Source organism: Chionomys nivalis, chromosome 5 (assembly GCF_950005125.1).
Source record: "Chionomys nivalis chromosome 5, mChiNiv1.1, whole genome shotgun sequence".
NCBI classification, from domain to species: domain Eukaryota; kingdom Metazoa; phylum Chordata; class Mammalia; order Rodentia; family Cricetidae; genus Chionomys; species Chionomys nivalis.
Window position 1 is genome coordinate 104,240,518 of NC_080090.1, and position 19,613 is coordinate 104,260,130.

Genomic DNA, 19,613 nt, shown 5'->3' on the forward strand with positions numbered 1-19,613 from the left:
AGAAAAGAATTTCAGGATGAGCCAATTGAGGCATCTTTGGAGAATTTATAAAACTAGAAAGATGACCCTGGAGAGCATAGGCAAGGGATTCTCAAAGGCAAGTCTGTTTTTAAATCTTTATATGTCTTCATTGAGAATTTGGATAACTTTCAAATTACTTTTATTTCATGAAGTACATTATTTAGATTTATGAAAGAGATAGAATACTAAAAATATCCCTTAAAGTTCTAGGTAATTTTGGTTTTAAGAAAGTAGTTCATTTACTGTTTTTGACACTTATAATTGAGAATTCTATAGGAAAATATGCTTGTCTCATTGGGCAGTTTGGACTTTATGAATGGTATCAGAAGTTTCCTGATTCTGTCTTCATCAATGATAAACCAGTCCTATTTTCTTATCCTGAGTTGCAAATACATAAGCTCATGCCAGCATCCATAGTGTCTCAGAGTAGCCACATCTTATGAGCTGTTGCTTGTGTGTAGAAGACCAGTGCCAGTGCATTTGATTTGTACTGAAGTCCCATTACAGAGACATAAATGGTACCAGTTCTCCCTGTCAGTAGTCCTTGAACAAGAGCTGCTGTCATGATATTCCACCCATCAATCATGAGGAAATCACTATAATCGTGTTATTACTACAAGATCTCAGTTTTGATGAGCCCCTCTGCCACGGTTGAAAGCTTTTAGTTGGATGGATTTTATTGGATTTCAGTCAGCATTTGACACACTTCAGATGTGATGACAGAATGACCTGAATATATTTGGAAGGAAAAGTCTGCTCAAAACTCATACCCGCCCTCATTGGTTTTCTCTGCTTCTCATTGTGTAACCCCTGGACCAGCACCCTGCTAAGCTACTGTATATAATTCTCTCATTCTATCTTCTCCAGTGAAGTTAGCCACCCTAATTCTCTATAGAGTTCAATATTAAACAAGTCTTCTTCTGAGAGAACACTGTAGCATGGAGAGGGGAAAGAGAAGGAAGTCAGTCAGTTGGTTGTCACTTCCTGTCAAAGTTTTTATATTTTATATGGTGTCCAAAGAGAACCTTAAGAGAGACATACATAGAACTACATAGGAAGGAGAAAAAGACAATATTTTCTGAGTAAATTGGGAGCATGGGGGTGATGGAAAAAAGTAGAAAAGGAGAGGGGAGGAAGGAAGGGGAGCAGACAAAATGTATAGCTCAACAAAAACAACTTAAAAAAAAAGTATATGCTGTTTTCTGCTAATCTGCATATATCATTGGACTGAGAGAATTCACTTCATACCATGTGCCTGCTATGCAAACAAGGGCATCTGCATTCTACACGGGCACTCACATAGAAATCTGGGTGTAGGAACATGTGATTGTACTGTCAGTACTGAGAGGTGAGAATAGAACACTCTCTGGGGCTGATTGGTCAGGTAGTCTGGCTGAATTAATAACTCTCACCTCTCACCGAGTTGCTCTGTCTTAAGAAAGGGGGGTTGATAGTCACTCCCAGGGTGATGCTTTATATGAACATTCAAACACACAACCTCCCCACACCCCCACATATGCATGCATATACACGTGCACACTAACACTATTATCAGCCATGTTGATTGATTATTGGATTCTTTCCTGCAGTGAGGCAGGTATTTAGGAAGGAACCCTAATGCTCCTTCTTTATGTGCAGTATCACCTGAGGAAAATGTCTTTTTAGATGTATATGCTTAATTAAATTTTTCATTGCTGCAATAGAAAGATTCAAATGTGACTCCTGCTACAAGGGAGCTCTTCAAGGCCAGCTGGACTGGGACTGAATAAGCATGGGTTGAAACTGGACTCTCTGAACATGGCGGACAATGAAGGCTGATGAGAAGCCAAGGGCAATGGCACTAGGTTTCGATCCTAATACATGAACTGGCTTTGTGGGAGCTTAGCCTGTTTGGATGCTCACCTTCCTGGGCCTGGATGGAAGTGGGAGGACCTTGGTCTTCCTGTAGGGCAGGGAATTTGGACTGCTCTTCAGTATCGAGAGGGAGGGGGAATGGACTGGGGGGAGGAGAAGAGGAGTGGGGATGGGGGAGGGGAGTGGGGGGAGGGGGCAATGTGTGGGAGGATGGGAGGGAAATGGGAAACGGGGAGCAGTTGGAAATTTTAATTAAAAAAGAATAAAAAAAAAATTAAAGACAAAAAAAAAAAAGAGAAAAGATGTGGCAAAGATGTGTGTGTTCGGTCTCCAAGAATATGGGAATCTGTGATAATGCTAGAACTGTTGATGGAGGGAGCGGGCCTACTTTTTTCATCCCAGCCACCCCACTAGCTTACACCCAAAATAACCACACAGAAATTGTATTAATTAAATTACTGCATGACACATTATATATAGCCTCTTTTTGGCTAGATATAATTAGTTTAACCCATCTCCATTAACGTGTATTGCCACTTGACTGTGGCTTACCGGCATGAATCTAACCAGTGTCTATCTCAGGCAGGAGAAACATGGCGTCTGCTTGTCTGTCCTTCCCAGCATTCTGTTCTGTCTACTCCGCCTACCTAATTGCTGCCCTATCAAAAGGCCAAGGCAGTTTCTTTATTCAACCAATGAAAGCAACACATAGACAGAAAAACTTCCTATACCATAGAGTCATCTGCTCTAACATTCTAGGTTACAAACAAGAAAACTCTTATAAGATCTGGGGAAAACAGAAGCACCAGACAGGACTAATACTATGTGTGGGTTTCTTGCTGCATAAATTACGCTCTGTGTTATCATTCCCCTAATACAGTAGTAAACAATGAAAACACCCCCAAATGTGGGTTTCCCAGTAAATATTTGTGATCAGAATCCAGTTCTGCCATACTACAACACTCAATTTCTTCTCAAAAATCTAATGCAAGATTGTTCTGTATTCAGTTTCTAACGGCCCTTTGTTATAGGAGCAGGTAGGAATTCAGAGGGTGCCCACATCCTGATGTGGAGATTTCCTCATCCTGATGTCCTAGCATAAATCATTTGACCAAACACAGAGAAACAAAAGAAAGACAGTTTAGTAAGAAAGAAAAAGCCACTGCTATAATGAGCATGGGAATTACGTGGGAAGAATGATCCTCAGCTGAGGAAGAGCTTCCATTAAAGTGGGCAGTAGACAAATTTGTCGGAAATTGTCTTGATTTATGTGGGAAAACTCAACCCACTGCATGTGGCTAACCCCCCACCATGCAGGTGGTCCTGGGCTATGGAAGAAAGCAGGCTTAGCAAGCCAAGGGCTGAACATCTGTAAGCAGCTTTGCTCAAGGGTTTCTGCCTCTGTTCCTATCTCTAGGCTTCTGGCTTGAAATCCTGCTCTGGCTTTACTGAGTGAGGGACTGTGACTCACAAAATACACGCACACACACGTGCAAACACATGCATACACACACACATATGTAGACATATATGCCAACTTTCTATTGGGAAAATATGTGCTCCAAAGTCCAGCCAGGCATCACTAACACTTCATCAATTTTCTGGAATTTCAACAGATTTTGTTTTACAACTAACCCAGGTTGAGAAGTGATTTTAGTCTTTTTCAATCAATTGGCTTCTTCATACGGTATTTCTGCTCTTTCTCTCTCTCTCTCTCTCTCTCTATCTATCTCCACATCCTTCTGGCACACTATTATATACTTATACAATTGTCAAAAAGTAGCACAAAAGTTTTACGGTATTGTTAGAAATATTTAGATATCTGCAGACAAAACACACCATTTTGGAAGACACCATGGAAGTCAGGACTCCGAAATCTGTGGGTCTTGCAAAGGGCTCAGGTGTGGGCGAACAATAAGTATCACTGGGGAATCAGGGGTGAATATGGAATGGTGATTGTGAAATCTGGAGAGGTTAACTTGTGTTAGGGGAAGCAGGCCCCAAGTGTGCTTATGAGTTAGGTTGCCATAGAAACAATACAATGTGATAGATGACTGAGTGAAAAGCTTCATTTGCTGTTAGGGTGTCTTCACACCCTAGTTGGGATGATGGAACACACAAACAGGGCAGATGATAGTCTGTTAGCAGTTAGGAACCATGTGCTCTTTCCTGCTTGAAGTTTATTTTCTGAGTCAGCAAAGGGTTCGTGAGCCGGGCCTCTTCTTCTCACCCCAGTGTACTTGCAAATGTCTTAAAAATAAGTTTTATTATTCCTTTCCCCCATTGCTATTTACACTAGTCAGCTTTCATTCTCCATAGAACCATCTAAGACACACCACACACACACACACACACACACACGTACACTTGATAGAGTCAGATGTTGACTAATGACAGCCCTGACACGGTTGGCTCAGAAACATTTCTTCAAGAGGTCAACCAAACATAAAGTATTAGTTAAAAGCAGAGAATGGAGATCTATTCAATGTGACAATGTTAGCTTGAGAAGAAAGGACGTCCAGTGTGCACCTCATATTCAACTGTGGGATCTTAATGAGAGGTTTAGATTGAAAAAGAGGCAAGCATTATTCATACCTAAGCTCATTTGCCCACCATCCATGTCTGAATTCTAGTATCATCTGCCAGGTGGTCAGAAAAGTTGTCATAGCTGTGCAAAATCTCTTTCAGTGACACAAGCTTCCACTCAGATTGAAATTGGGCCTTAGTCTTTTCTTTTTCCCATTCTGTGGTTTCTGGAGAAGTTCTGTTTCTTGGAGTCCATTGTTTAAATAGTTCAGTGGCCAAAGACAGGGTTGCACATGTCTCTTTCTTTCCCACCTTCCCAACAGGATAGTCACATACACACAGAACAGATGGATGCTAAGGTAGTTTATAAAGAGTTGGTCTACTGGATTCTGGTGTCTGTGAAGTATTATGATCTCATAGTTCTTATTTAGATTCTCCACCAAAAACAAACAAACAAAAACAGTATATAAGCAAATGAATAAGGAAAATCCATGATGAAAGCAAATATGAAGTTTGAAAGTTGGAAAAATTGGGAAGTTGAACTGGTGGGGAAAGTTCCAGCCAACAGCTACCAAAGATAACAAGAGATACTGGGGATCAAACAGAAAAATAGGTAGAAGGGAGCTATGAATGTCTGTTTCCTATGCTTTGTATCATCGTTGAACACTAAATAGATAAGATGGTATTCAACCGTTGTGGTGGCGCACACCTTTAATCCCAGCACTTGGGAGGCAGAGGCAGGCGGATCTCTGTGAGTTCGAGACCAGCCTGGTCTACAAGAGCTAGCTCCAGCACAGGCTCCAAAACCACAGAGACCACCACTGGCAGGAACCGGTCATTGCAGCTAAAAAAATTTTCTTTGCCGGGCGGTGGTGGCACACGCCTTTAATCCCAGCACTCGGGAGGCAGAGGCAGGCGGATCTCTGTGAGTTCGAGACCAGCCTGGTCTACAAGAGCTAGTTCCAGGACAGGCTCCAAAACCACAGAGAAACCCTGTCTCAAAAAACCAAAAAAAAAAAAAAAAAAAAAAAAGATGGTATTCAAGCACACTGGGAAGAGTCACCTTCTTCCTTCTGCTGTCTGTTTCAAATGGCAGTCCCATTTGACCATACCCTGTGGAGCCAAAAGTAATATTAATCTGTACATCTTTTTTTTCATATATGGTCTCTGATTCTTTGAAATTATAACATGACACATTCACCTACAGTGTATCCTGCTTGAGTAACACTTGATTAAATTGTAAAATAAAGATTCCATGTTTATAATTCTGTGTTGGGTCTCAGTTATAGTTGTTCATAGCACCAAGGCTTATCTGTAAATCTTTGGGGGGTTGAAAAGAGGGAGGTTAGAGAGAAAGGTACAGATAGAGGTTCCTCTTTAGAACAAGAGAATTATTAATCCCGGGATAGTACATTGGGGGATTTAGAAGAGACTTTGTTCTCACCAGATGAAGCAAGTGTCTTATAAATGTCCTAGGAAGGTGATCCCATCCCATAGTTAATGAGCAGCCTTACCACTGTATGTGCCCACAGTAAAGTTGACTCTGAATTCAAGATAACAATTGAAATATGGAGGTTCTGTCCTCTGTAACTATGTATCCCATTTCAGGGTCACAGCTCAGCAAAGGACATGCACCTCTCTTGCAGAGGACCAAAGTCAGCTCCATGTACCTACAGCAGGTAGCTCAATATCACCTGGAACTACAGCACTTTTGACTGTGGGCACTGCATACCAGTGTGCAATGTCACCTGCCCACCACTTAAAATAAATAGAAAATCTTTAGAAAAAATGTGATGTCATGTGTTTAGTTCCTTCTGTATGGAGCCATTTCTGTTTCTCTGCTATTTTGGGATACAGTCAACAGGCCCTGAACAGAGGACAGACATTTCAGGGAAGCTGGTGATATTGGATTGCCAACCTTAAAACTAGGTACACAAACCTCTTTTTGTTATAAGATACTCAACCTCAAAGATTTTGTTTTTATCCTTTTAAAATTATTTCATTTTGGATATTATAATATAATTACATTATTTCACCCCCTCTTTTTTCCCTTCAAAATCCTCCACACCTTTGTTCTTTTTCAAATTAATCTCCTTTTTAAAAATTAATTGTTATTACACACTCTCATAAGTACAACATGCTCAATCTGTACAATGATACTTGTATGTATGTTTTTGAGACTGACCATTTGGTATTGGACAATCAGTGTGCTCCTTCCTGGGTAATACTATTTGTCCCATTTTCAGCATTCCCTAGTTGCTTCAATTTTTGTATAGAGTTGAGGCCTGCTGGGCATTCCCCTGCCTACATTAGCATGTGTATTGTTACTGTTCTTTTTTAGCTTGTATTTGGGCAGTCATGCTAGTGAAACCTTAATGGGTATAGTTTCCTGTATGTCTATGAGAAATAATCTAAAAGAAACTTTCTGACACTTGTTCCACAATGTTCCCTGAGCTCAAGTTATGGGAGTTGTTTTGCAGCTATTAATTGGGATTGGACTCCATGACTCATTGTGTCTGTAATGGTATCTGTCTCTTACAAAGAGAATTCATTGATGTAGCATGAGAGCTTCACTTAACTGTGGGAATAAGGACAAATATCTACAGTGTGGTTAGGGATTGTGCTAGTTTAGTGAAGAGCTGGTTGTAGGTTCTCCAAGATCCTTAAGTTCACCAGTCCTGGATAGCTGGCCAGGTTTTCTGTACCAGGCATGATTTCTCTCTTGTTTATCTTTTCTTAAATCCAAATAGAGGTTTGTTGGTCAGCACCACCAAGGTATGACTGCCACTGCCTCACCCTTATGGTTATCATGCCATGCTGGTTGTTGATGTAGTATATGGGTGCCATAGCTAGATAGAACAAACTTCCCTCTTTGGAAGCTTACATGTAACCTTCTGTTAAACCTAGTAGTCAGGAAAGGGTTTTAGCTAAGTTCCATCTCAGCAGCCTCTGGATCCTGTTCCAGAAGTACCCGCTATCCTTAAAATATGGAATTATCTTCTATATCAGAGTTTTTGATTTAACAATATAGAACAAAATGAGACAACATGGTGGTTAACACTATTGGTCTTGATCAGACTGAGATATAAGGACAGTATTATCTTGAATAGGTTACCTAAGGTGGGAAGGCCCACTCTGAATATAAGCAATACCATGCTATAAACTGGGTGTTGGGCTTAGTAAAAAGGAGAAAGTGAGCTGAGTACCACCATTTATCTTTTTCTGCTTCTTAACTGTAAATATAATAATAGCAGCTGCCTCAAGCTTATGCCTTCATGTTTATCACACCTGATGTAGTGGTTTGAATAGATATGGCACCCATTGACTCATATGAGTGAATGCTTGGCCTCTAGGGAGTGGCATAATTAATATGTCTGGCCTCATTTGTAAGACATGCTGGAAGAAGAGTATCTCTGTGGGGTTAGACTTTGAGTTCTTATATGTTCAAGCTACACCCAGTGTAGTACACCATTCACCCACTGTTGCCTGTGGATCAAGATGTAGAACACTTGGCTTCTTCTCTAGTACTATGACTTCCTGCATGTGACCATGTACCCCTATGATGATAATGAACTAAACATCTGAAACTGTAAGGTAGTCTCAAATAAATGTTTTTCTTTTTAAGATTTGCCATGGTCATGGTGTCCTTTCACAGAAATAGAAACTCTAACTAAGGCAGAAATTGATACCAGGGACTGGGGTATTGTGGTGATAGGCCTGACCCTGATTTGTTTAAGGAATGGGGATTTTGGAATTATTGATTAGAAAATCCATGCAATGATTTAAGCTGTGTTTAATAAGTCATGCTAGTAAGAACATGGAAAACTGTAGACAGAAATTTCTGTCTCACCTGGTACTTCAGCCATTCAGTACCAAAGAAACACATAGAAGCTTCTATTAATTATAAACTACTTGACCTATTAGCTCAGGATTATTATTAACTAGCTCTTACTACTTAAATTAGTCCTTAATTCTCATTTATGTTTAGCCACATGACTTGATGCCTTTTCTTAATGAGTCATTCTCATCTTGATTTCTCTGTGTCTGGCTGATGATTGTGACTCTGCCTTTTCTTTTCCCAAAATTCTCTTAGTTTGGTTGCCCTGCTTATACTTCCTGCCTGGTTACTGGCCAATCGGTGTTTTATTAAACCAATAAGAATGACAGATCTTTGCCATGTGCAAAAGCATTATCCCACAGCATTTCTCCCTTTTTTTCTTTTCAAAGCAAGACACTGAATCTAGCCTTCTGTGTTTAGCTCTTTTACTTACCATAGTCAATAACAACTTGTAACCAAAACACTAAACAAAGACAAACATCCATAAACAATTTTTGGGAATATGGACATAGTTTTCTAGACTACTTCCTGCTGAATGGGAGCCTTGTTAATCTTATTGGAACCAAAAGAAAATCTAGGACTAGGAAATGGCCCCCATAGACTCATGTGATTGAATGCTTTGAGTTCTAATATATTCAAGCTAGGCCCACTGTGGTACACAGTTCACTTCCTGCTACCTGAAGATCAAGATATAGATCAAAATGTAGAACTCTCAGCTACTTCTCCAGTACCATGTCTGCTTGAATGTCTGCTATGATGATCTTGCCATGATGATAATGGACTAAAGTTCTGAAACTGTAAACCAGTCCCAGTTAAATGTTTTCCTGTATAAGAGCTGCTATGGTTACGGTGTCTCTTCACAGCAAATAGGCAAAAAAGTCAGAGATAGCCCCTACTCCCTCTGTTGGAAATCCCTCAAGAACACCCAGCCAGCCACTCAGCCATATCATATATGCAAAGGACCTTGATTAAACTTATCCAGGTTCCCTGGTTCTGTGAACCCCCATAAGTCCCAGATACTTGATTTTGTGGGCCATATTTTTGCAGTGTCGCTGACCCCTCTGGTTCCTCTGATCTTCCTTCCCCTCCTCCACAGGACACCCTTAACTCCACCTAATATTTGGTTGTGGAACTCACATCTGCTCACATCAGTTGCTGGATTAAGTCCCTCTGGTCTCTTTGATGACAGTTCTGCAAGGCGCCAGTCCTAGAGCACTCTGCAGTCAAGGCAAACTGTAGAGCAAAGGTTTTCTGGCTGGATTGCTGTCCCAGTCCCTCTACCTGAGACCTTGCCTATTTATAGAAGATGGTCTTTTTGGGTTCCATGTCCCCCACTACTGGGAATATTTGTTAGGGCTACCTTTGCAGATTTCATGGTGTTGCCATTTCACTAGGTTTCCAGCTCATCCCACAGATGCCTCCCTCCCCCCCCCACACACCAATTCTGGTCATTTCTCCTAGTATTTTCTCCCTTTTCCCTCACCAGAACCTTCCTGTTCCTATCCCCACCCATCCCCAGTACAACAACAAAATCCATTCCATTTCTTCTTCCCAGGGAGATCCCTGCTTTCCCCCTTTAAATAGTCCTTGTTAACTTAGCCATCCGGGTCTGTGGATGGGTGAATCTTTTAATTTACAGCCAGTATCCACATATAAGTAAGTACATAGCATTTGCATTTCTAGGTCTGGGTTACCTCACTCAGGATGGTTTCTTCAAATTCTATCCTCTTTTCGGGAAATTTCATGATGTCATTGTTTTTATTAGCTGTGTAATATTCCATTGTGAAAATGTACTACACTTTCTTTATTCATTCTTCAGTTGAAGGACATCAAGCTGTTTCCAGTTTCTTGCTACTATGAATAAAGCTGCTATGAATATAATTGACCAACTGATTTTTTTCTTTTTTTAGTTAATCTTGTATCCAGGAACTTTGTTGAAGGTATTTATCAGTTGCAGGAGTTCCTAGATAAAATTTATGAATTCCCTTATGTTTACTATTGTACTATCTGCAAATAATGGTAATTTGGCTTCTTCCTTTTCAACTTGTATCCATTGATCTCCTATAATTGTCTCTTTACACTACCTTGAACTTCAAGTACTATATTGAATAGATATGGAGAAAATAGACAGCATTATCTTGTTACTGGTTTTAGTGGAATAACTCTGAAATTCTATTCATCTAATTGATGTAGGTTGCAAACATGCTGCAAATTGCCTTTGTTCTATTTATGTATGTCCCTTGTTTCCTTGATCTTCCTAATGCTTTTATCATAAAGGAGTACTGGATTATGTCAAAGTCTTTTTCAGTAGCTAATAAGATGATTATGTGCTTTTTATTTCTTACAGATTTTTTATATGGTGGATTATATTGATAGATTTGAACCATCCCTACCATACATGGGTGAAGCCTACTTGCTCATAGTGGTTGGCCTTTTTGATGTATTCTTGCATTTGGGTTGCATATATTTTATTGAGTATTTTTGCATCTATGTTCAGGGTAATTGGTCTGTAATTGGCCTTTATTTTTTTTAAATGTTTGTGTGGTTTGGGTATTACAGTGACAGTGGCCTCATAAAATAAATTTGGCTGTTTTCCTTATTTTTATATTTTGGGTGATAATTTGAGTGTAGATATTACATTTTCTTTAAATATCTGGTAGAATTATGCTCTAAGTCTGTGTGGCTCTAGACTTTTCTTTCTTTTTTTTGGTTGGGAGACTTTTTATATTGCTCCTCTTTATTTAGGGGTTATTGATCTATTTGAATTGTTTATCTGATCTGGACTTAACTTTGGTAAGTGGTATCCTTTTTAATTTTGTGAAGTACGGGTTTTTGAAATATGATCTCGTGATTCTTTGGATTTTCTTCATGTCTATTGTTATGTCTCCCTTATTTTCTGATTTGGATATTCTCTTTTGATTTTTTAGTTAGGTTGGATGAGGGTTTGTCTATCTTGTTGATTTTCTCAAAGAATCAACTTTTGTTTTAATAATTCTTTGTGTTCTCCTTGTTTCTAATTTATTGATTTCAGCTTTGTTTGATTATTTGCTGCCATCTATTTCTCTTGGGTATGCTTGTTTCTCTTTGTTCTAGATCTTTTAGCTGTGCTCTAAATTTGCTAGCAGGAGATCCCTACAATTTCTTCATGTATGCACTTAGTGCTACGAGCTTTCCTTTTAAAACTGCTTTCACTTTTTTCTACAAGTTTGGGTATGCTATATGTTCATTTTCATTGAAATCTAGGAAGTCTTTAAGTGCTTTTTTATTTCTTCTTTGACTTAATTGTCATTCAGTAGGGAGTTGGTCAGTTTCCAAGAGTTTTTAGGCTTTCTGTTGTTTTTGCTATTTTGAAATCTAGCTTTAATCCATAGACTGAAAGTATACAGGGGGTTATTTCAATGTTCCTTTATTTGTTGAGAGAGAGGGTTTGTGATCAATTTTGGAGAATCTTCGCTAAGGTGTTAAGAAGAAGCTGTATTTGTTTGTGTTTGGGTGAAATATTTGTAGATGTCTGTAAGGTCAATTCAATTCATAACATCTGTTAACTCCATTGTTTTTCTGTTTAGTTTTGTCTAAATGGCCTGTCCATTGGTGAGAGTGGGGTGTTGAAGTCTCCCAATATCGATGCTTGTGGTTTGATGTCTGATTTATGATTTAGCAATATTTATTTATTTATTTATTTATTTATTTATTTATTTATTTATTTATGTTTTTTTAAGGCATGGCTTCTCTGTAGCTTTGGGGCCTGTCCTGGAACTAGCTCTTATAGACCAGATTAGCCTCGAACTCACAGAGATCCACATGCCTCTGTCTCCCAAGTGCTGGGATTAAAGGCATGTGCCACTACCACTTTTCCCTATTTTTTTTTTTTTTTAACAAATGGGGGTGACATTGTGCTTGGAGCACAGATGCTCAGAATTTACACATCATCTTGATGGATTTTGCCTTTGATGAGGATGAACTATCCATTTACATCTTTTTTGATTAATTTTGATTTAAAGTCCATTTTGTTTGATATTAGAATAGCTGTACCAGCTTGCTTTTTGGGTTCATTTGCTTGCAAAACCTTTTTCTAAACCTTTACTCTGAGGCAATGTCTATCTTTGATGTTGAAGTCTGCTTGAGTATCCAGCAAAATGATGTATCAAGTTTTCATACCCATTCTCTTAACATACGTCTTTTGTTTGGAGAAATTGAGTAGATATATTGAGAGATATTAATGACCAGTGATTGTGAATTCCTGTTATTTTGTTGCTGTTGATGGTAGAGGTAGTATGTATGTGTGTCTGTTTTCCTTCTTTGGGTTTTGTTAGTATGACAATATCTATTTCTTTTGTTTTCATGAAAGTAGTTAACTTTATGTAGGGAGGGATTTATAGATATATATTATTCAAATTTGACTTCGTCATGAAATATCTTGTTTTCATCTATGGGGAATGAATTTTTTTGTTGGTTATAGCACTCTGGGCTTTCATCTGTAGTCTCTTGTAGTCTGCAAGACATCTGTCCAGACCTTTCTGGCTTTCAGAGTCTCCATTGAAAAGCTGGTGTATTTTTATTAAGTCTGCTTTTATGTTATTTAGTTTTTTTCCCTTCCAGCTTTTAATATTGTTTCTTTGTTCTGTATGGTTAGTATTTTGATTACTATGTGGCAAATGGATTTTCTTTTCTGGTACAATCTATTTGGTATTATATACCTTCTTGTAACTTTATACACATATTCTGCTTTAAGTTAGGAAAACCATCTAGTTAAGTAAATATATTTTCTAGATTTTTGAGCTCAAATTTTTTCTTCTATTTCTATTTATAGGTTTTGTCCTTGCACAGGGCCCAAGATTTCCTAGATATTTTGTGTTAGGAATTTTTGACCAATGAATCTATTTCTTTTAAAGTATCTTCCACTCCTGTGATTTTCTATGTTCTCTTCCATCTCTGTTGATGATGCTTGTGCCTGTAATTCCTGCTCACTTACCCTGATTTTTCCAGTACCATTATTCATTTAGTACATGTTTTTAAAATTCTATTTCCACTTTCAGATCCTAAACAATTTCCTTCACTTGTTTTTTTTTTTCCCCTTTTATTTTTATTTTTGACTTTCTTGGTATTCTGTAAGGGATTTATTGATTCTTTTTCTTGATTTTTCAAGACAGGTTTTCTCTGTGTAACAGAATCCAAGCTTTCTTGTAACTCTCTTTGTTGACTAGGCCTCAAATTCACAGAGTTACACCTGCCTCTGCCTCAGGAGTGCTGGGAATAAAGGCATGTACTCCCATGCCTGGCTATTCTCAATTTCTTAAGAGGATTTTTTTTAAATTTCCTCTTTTAAGGACCTCTATCACCTTAATAAAGGTATTTTAAGGGCATTGTCTTGTTTTTCAGCTGCTTTGGCATATTCAGGTCTTGATGTCTTAAGATACCTATGTTGTGATGGTACCATATTGTTCTGGATGTTGTTGACTGTGTTCTTAAACAAGCACTTAGGCATATGAGTTTAGGATGATTGTATGTCTATGTGCTGATTTCTGAGTTTGTATTTACTGAATGGGTGTTTTTCTCCTTGGTTTCTGTTTCCTCTTTGGTCTTCTGGTCTTTGTGTTCTAGATTTCTGGGAGCTGGCATGATCTATGATCCATTATGGAGTGTCTGTCCAAGCTGAGGACTGGATTTCTGGGTGGTAGCATGGCCTTTGATATAAACAACAATCTTCTGGCCAAGTTGGGGGGTGAGGTATGGTGATGAGGAAGGAAGTGTGTATTAGCGGCACTGAGTGAGGGTAGAGGTCTGCTGGGGTAATCTGTTTAGTAAATTGATTGCCTAGTCAGCAAACATCCAGAACACACCTGTGTCCACCTCCGTGTTCTGGGATTACAAGTGCACACTGCCACATATGGTTTTAATTTGGGTCCCGAGGGTCTGAACTCAGTTTGGCATTTTTGCACAGCAAGTAACTTACTCACTGAAACAAGGCCTGGGAATGTCTTTCCTGGAAAGTATTGTTGTGGCCTAGACTTCCAACTTCCTGATCTGCACTAAGTATCTCTTTCTGACACATGGATCCTGGGTGGAAATTAATTTCAGGCAGCTGCTCCAGATAGCATGCTCCCCTGACTGGCTCTTTCTGATTTCCGTAAGTTGTGTTTGCTTGGGGAGACATAGAGTAAGAGGCTGCTCATTTGTTTCTGGCTGCTCAGCCCTGAAGTAATCACACAGAAACCATATTATTTGCAATACTGTTTGGCCAATAGCTTAAGTGTATAGCTAACTAGCTCTTACATCCAGAATTAACCCATTTCCATTATTTTATATTTTATCACGAGGCCCGTGGCCTACTGGCAAGATTCCAGTAAGCAGCTCATGTCTTTCCCTTCTGATGGCTACATGGCCTCTCCTTACTCTGACTTCTTTCTCCCAGAATTCAGTTTAATTTTCCCCACCTAGCTCTACTCTGACCTATCACAGGCTAGCCAAACTTCTTTATTCATTAAATAATAAAAGTAACACATATACAGAAGTACTTCCCACACCAAAGAAAGCTAAGAAAAATTTCACCTGATTATGCAAAAACTGCAGTTCAGTGGTTTTGGAAGAACACAGCTGCAGGGGATACGATGTGTGACCTTGCAATGACATTAGCAGATGGTCATTCATTTCTGTGGAGATAGTTCTAGAGGCTAAAGGGGATGTGTAGTGCAATTGAAGATATGACATGTTTGGATGTAGAGTGTGCTAACCAGACAGCAAATGGCTTTTCCAAAAGAACCCCTTTCCACTATTCAAATAGTAGTCCAGCCTTTCTTCTCTACTCTTCTAGATAAACAGTCAATATTTGGGGTTGAGCACAGAAATTCATTGTTTAATTTATCATAACTTCCTAAATTGGAACTTATTTTGTGGACTTGGATATACAAGGGTCCATGAAAATAGTAATCTGATTTCTGCTTTTTCTACTTTAGTTAAAAACTGGTTCTTTTTTTTTTGTTGTTGTTGTTGTTGTTGTCCAATGTAGTTCAGGCTGGCCTCAATCTCACTAAGTAGCCCTGGGTGAAACTGAACTTCTGATTCTCCTGCCTCTACCTCCTGAGCAAAGAGATTACAAGTGTGCAACACTGTGCTTAGGTCATAAGCTGCTAGAGATTTACTAGGGGCTTTGTGCATGCTAGATAAGAATTCAGCAAAATGAGCTACATGGCCAACTAATACAGTCTTGATATTTCCCAGGTTCAACCCTCTCCTTCAGTCCTTACTCTATGTAACCGCAAATATTCTTACAGAATTTAAAATGCAGCCAGCATCACCTTAGCGTTGTTCTCTGTTCCTGTCTTCTGTCCTTGGAATTTGCAATTCCTTCTAGCTCATTGAATTTCTCTGTTGATCACCAGTAATTCCATTTTACTAATTTCCCAAAGGTTTTCGCCGTGTACTCTTCACAGACAATTGCAGTCACAGCACACTCCTCCCTCTATTTTCTCACCTCATTTTCATGAAAGCATCATTTGCTTAGAAAATCTTTCATATCTCTTTTTCTTTCCATGCTATTCTTCCTTGGGAGCCAGGATCAATTTCCCTTTTAATCATATTCTTCTTTATAGCAGTATTATCCTATGTGTATTTCTTTCAATGTGATTCCAGAGTTTGTTATATGGTTGACTCACCATATGGTTTTTCTCGGGGTGTTAATGTAATTATTTTTATATTTTTTGAATATAGAAGATTCTTTCCGCTCCATCTTCTTGAAATCTCAGGCTTCCTTCACAGATAGCACTGGGAACTTAAAACATGAACAAGAAGCAATCTTCTGAGTCTGTCTGAGCCAAAATAACATATTTTTCGTTTGAGATCATGAAGCTGAATGTGGAATGATCCTGAAATTAAGGTCAGCGCTGGGTGGTTGTTTATACAGACTGTCAGATTGTGGAATAAAAATGGCTCTTCTATGTCTGCTTTCTTATTGTTTTTCAGGGCAATGTCACTTTTTCCTGCTCAGAACCACAACTAGTCCCCATCACGTTTGTCAGCTCCAGAAGCAGTTATCTGCTGTTGCCCGGCACCCCCCAGATTGACGGACTGTCAGTGAGTTTCCAGTTTCGAACATGGAACAGGGATGGCCTGCTTCTATCCACAGAGCTGTCTGAAGGTTCAGGGACCCTGATGCTCCTGCTGGAGGGTGGGACTCTGAGGCTCCTGATTACGAAAGTGGCAGGACATGGAGCTGAAATCCTTACAGGTACAGTCACTGCAGAATTCCTTTTAATTGCTCCTTCCCTCCATTTCCTTCCTTTTCTTTCTTACTTTCTTGCTCTTTTCCTCCTTCTTTCTCCCCTTTCCATGTCTTCTTCACGTTCCCCCCTTCTTCCTTCTCCTTCATTTTGTTTGTAATGGCTTCTTTACCTAAGTCAAAAAAGGTTGTGTTTCTGCCTAAAGCATACCCGAATCATCCTTAGGGGTGAGGGGTGGCTAGTTGTGGCAGGTTCACTATAAATGTGAAGGGGGCTTGCTCTCCCTCACAGAACAGTCTGAATTAACCATGTGTGCTTCAGCAAATCTCTCAATTGTTTCTCTACAGTATCATCAGGAAAGTTGAAGTGAGAGTTCCCATCCAGGAGGATTTAGCACACTCTATACCACCTGTGAAGTAGCCTGCTTAGTCCTGTGCAGTGATTTCTCACATTGTGTATCATCTTTACCATGGTCACTCCAGAAAAGGGGTGTCTTTCAAACTTTATACATTAGCAAATGAAGGGCTGTCTAAACGTCTCCAGAACCACATGTTCAAAATAATAGAACTGAAAATTTGCTTAGAATATATCTGCCTTCCATGTCTCCCAAAAGATCTTGAGAATTCTTTTTCACAGTCCCTAAGTTTTATTTAATATTTATTAGTGAACTTTAACAATCATATTTGTTAAATGCACTTTGAAGACATTAAGTATATACTGTTATGTGTGGCCTCAGAATATGATGAAACTTTCTAAATGGTCATAAACTGGCTGAGGTCTGGGAAACAGTCCTCTCTCTCTCTCTCTCTCTCTCTCTCTCTCTCTCTCTCTCTCTCTGTGTGTGTGTGTGTGTGTGTGTCTTTCAGCATCTGCGTATGTGTCCTCGAGCACACTTGTTTGTGCATATATGAGTACATGCATGCATATGCAATAGACAATAAATGTCAGTGTTGAGTATTATCTGTTAGATGCCTTCTGCTTTTATTTGTTTTTATAACCTTTTGAAACTGGTGTTTTCACTGGTCTGTAACTTGCTAAGTATACCAGGCTGAATGCTTGGTAAGATCCAGAGGTTCCTCTGTCTCTGCCTTCCCAGAACTGGAGCTACAAATGCTCACCATCATATGATAACTGTTTTTAAACTGTGATTTCTGTGACTCTGAACTCAGGTCTTCATGCTCATGTATAGCAATCACTTTATTAACTGGACCATCTTCTTATCCTGAAGCATTAACTTTCTTGTGTGGATTCTCAATCTCAATGGTATAGATCCATAGGCAGTTCTGCATTCAGTACTCCAGACCCTCCATTGAATTTCTCGTTTTTTTAAAAAATATGTGCATTTGCATGTGCCTGTGTGTGTGCATGTGTGTGTTGCATGGTGTGTATAGCATGTCTTTGTAGATATTTTCACATTGAAGTCAAAAGAGAGCATTGTATGTGGAATTAGAGACAGTTGTGAGTCATCCAACAGACTTGCTCTGAAAGAGCAGCAAGTGTTCTAGGTCACAAAGCTGCATCTCCAGGCTCAAGCTGAATTTCCTAAACAGAAGAACTGGCTTATGGGTGTCTTCTGGTTGTAGAGTGGCACTGTGCTTTCTTAGATGGCAAGTACTGATTGAGGTTGGACCATGTAACTAGGCTGGGGCTGAGGCACCTGGATCAGTCAACAGACCTTGTGAGAAATCTGGACATAAATAATCCAAGCCAAATCTTCCATGGCTGTGCTGTGAACAATCATGCATCACAGATTTCACTACAATGTATTAGGCTCTGTTTAGATGCCATTCTCCCATTGGTCTATGAATTTTATTACCAAAATAGACTGGATAAAATTAAGTTAAATATTAATAATATGATATAATAGTCGCAGTCTGTCAGGCCATGGGAAAGCCTCAAGTAGGGCAGGGTAACAGAAGGTCACTGAAGGTCATTTCATGTCTTAATCTAGGACTTCCCACCTTATTCTCTTGATGCAGTGTCTCTCACCTCAACTTCATGAGTGAAGAATCTATTTCAGCTCATAGCTTGAGAGCACAGTCCTGATGGCAGGACCCAGAGGCAGTTGGTTGGGCACATTGAATCTGTAGTGTGGAAACAGAGGGATATGAATGCTTGGCTCACTTTATTTTATTCAGTGTAAGATTCCAATCAGTGGAATGGTGCCTCCCACACTAACGGTGGGGCTTCCCACCTCAATTAACCCAGTGTAGAAACTCTCTCACAGACATGCCCCGAGTTATTCTACATCCTGTCAAACTGTCAATCAATAATAGCAGTGACAACACCCAAAACAGAAGCAATAGTTATTCTGTAACCTAATTTTGAACATGGCAACCTATCATCTCTGCCATATTCCATTCACTGTGTGCCAAGAAACAAGTCCAGCTCTTGCTCATTCGAGTGCATTAATTCTGCTTTTCAGGCTGCAAAGATGACTTGGTCAGAAGAGTGTTTATATTTGAAGCACAGAGACCATTCTTTGATCCAAAGACACCATAAAAAGCTGGCCAAGGTGGCATACACTGTAATCCCAGTCTGGGGTGGTTGAAGACAGGTGAATTCCTGGACCTTGCTGGGCAGCTAGTCTAGCTTAAGTAGAGAGCACCAGGCCAGTGAGAGACCTTGTCTCAGAGGAAGTAGATTGTGTTCCTTAGGGTGGCACCTAAGGTTGTCTTCTTATTTTCATGTGTGTGCATGTGCACCGTCCCCTCACAAGCACACACATGCACAACCATAAAAATGACTTTTTAAGACTGTAGCAGCCATTAACGAGAAATACCTGAAACACTCAGCGCAGCACTGAGAAGCTGATTAATAAATATACATTCCCTCAATACTGAGTGAAAGGCCTCATCCATGGGGTTGTAAAAGTTGTCAGTAAATCCACAGTCAGAGGAGTTTTCTAATATTGATTAGATTTCTGCTAATAGCAGTGAGTTATTCACTTTGAATAACAATATTTTTCATGTTCACAGTCATAAAATTTAAACCATGATCCTTCTTATTTGGAGAATAAAAATGTGAGCTTGTGAGCTGGCACTGAGCTGTCTCTTGCTGATTGATAAGATGTTTGAACACAGAGATTTGTAGGACTTGGTTTGCAAATGCAGTTTCACTATTATACAAGCCCCGGTGGTAGGTCCTCTAAGAACCCA

General features: G+C 39.4%; 1 protein-coding gene across 1 annotated transcript in view; it reads left to right on the forward strand.

Annotated features, from left to right (window-relative positions):
• The window catches only part of Cntnap5 (contactin associated protein family member 5), a 976,150-nt gene that overhangs the window by 513,736 nt on the left and 442,801 nt on the right, over nucleotides 1-19,613 (forward strand). The window contains exon 8 of the mRNA XM_057769582.1: nucleotides 16,199-16,463. Within this exon, the coding sequence (XP_057625565.1) occupies nucleotides 16,199-16,463 (265 nt within the window). The remainder of the gene's footprint in view (nucleotides 1-16,198; nucleotides 16,464-19,613) is intronic.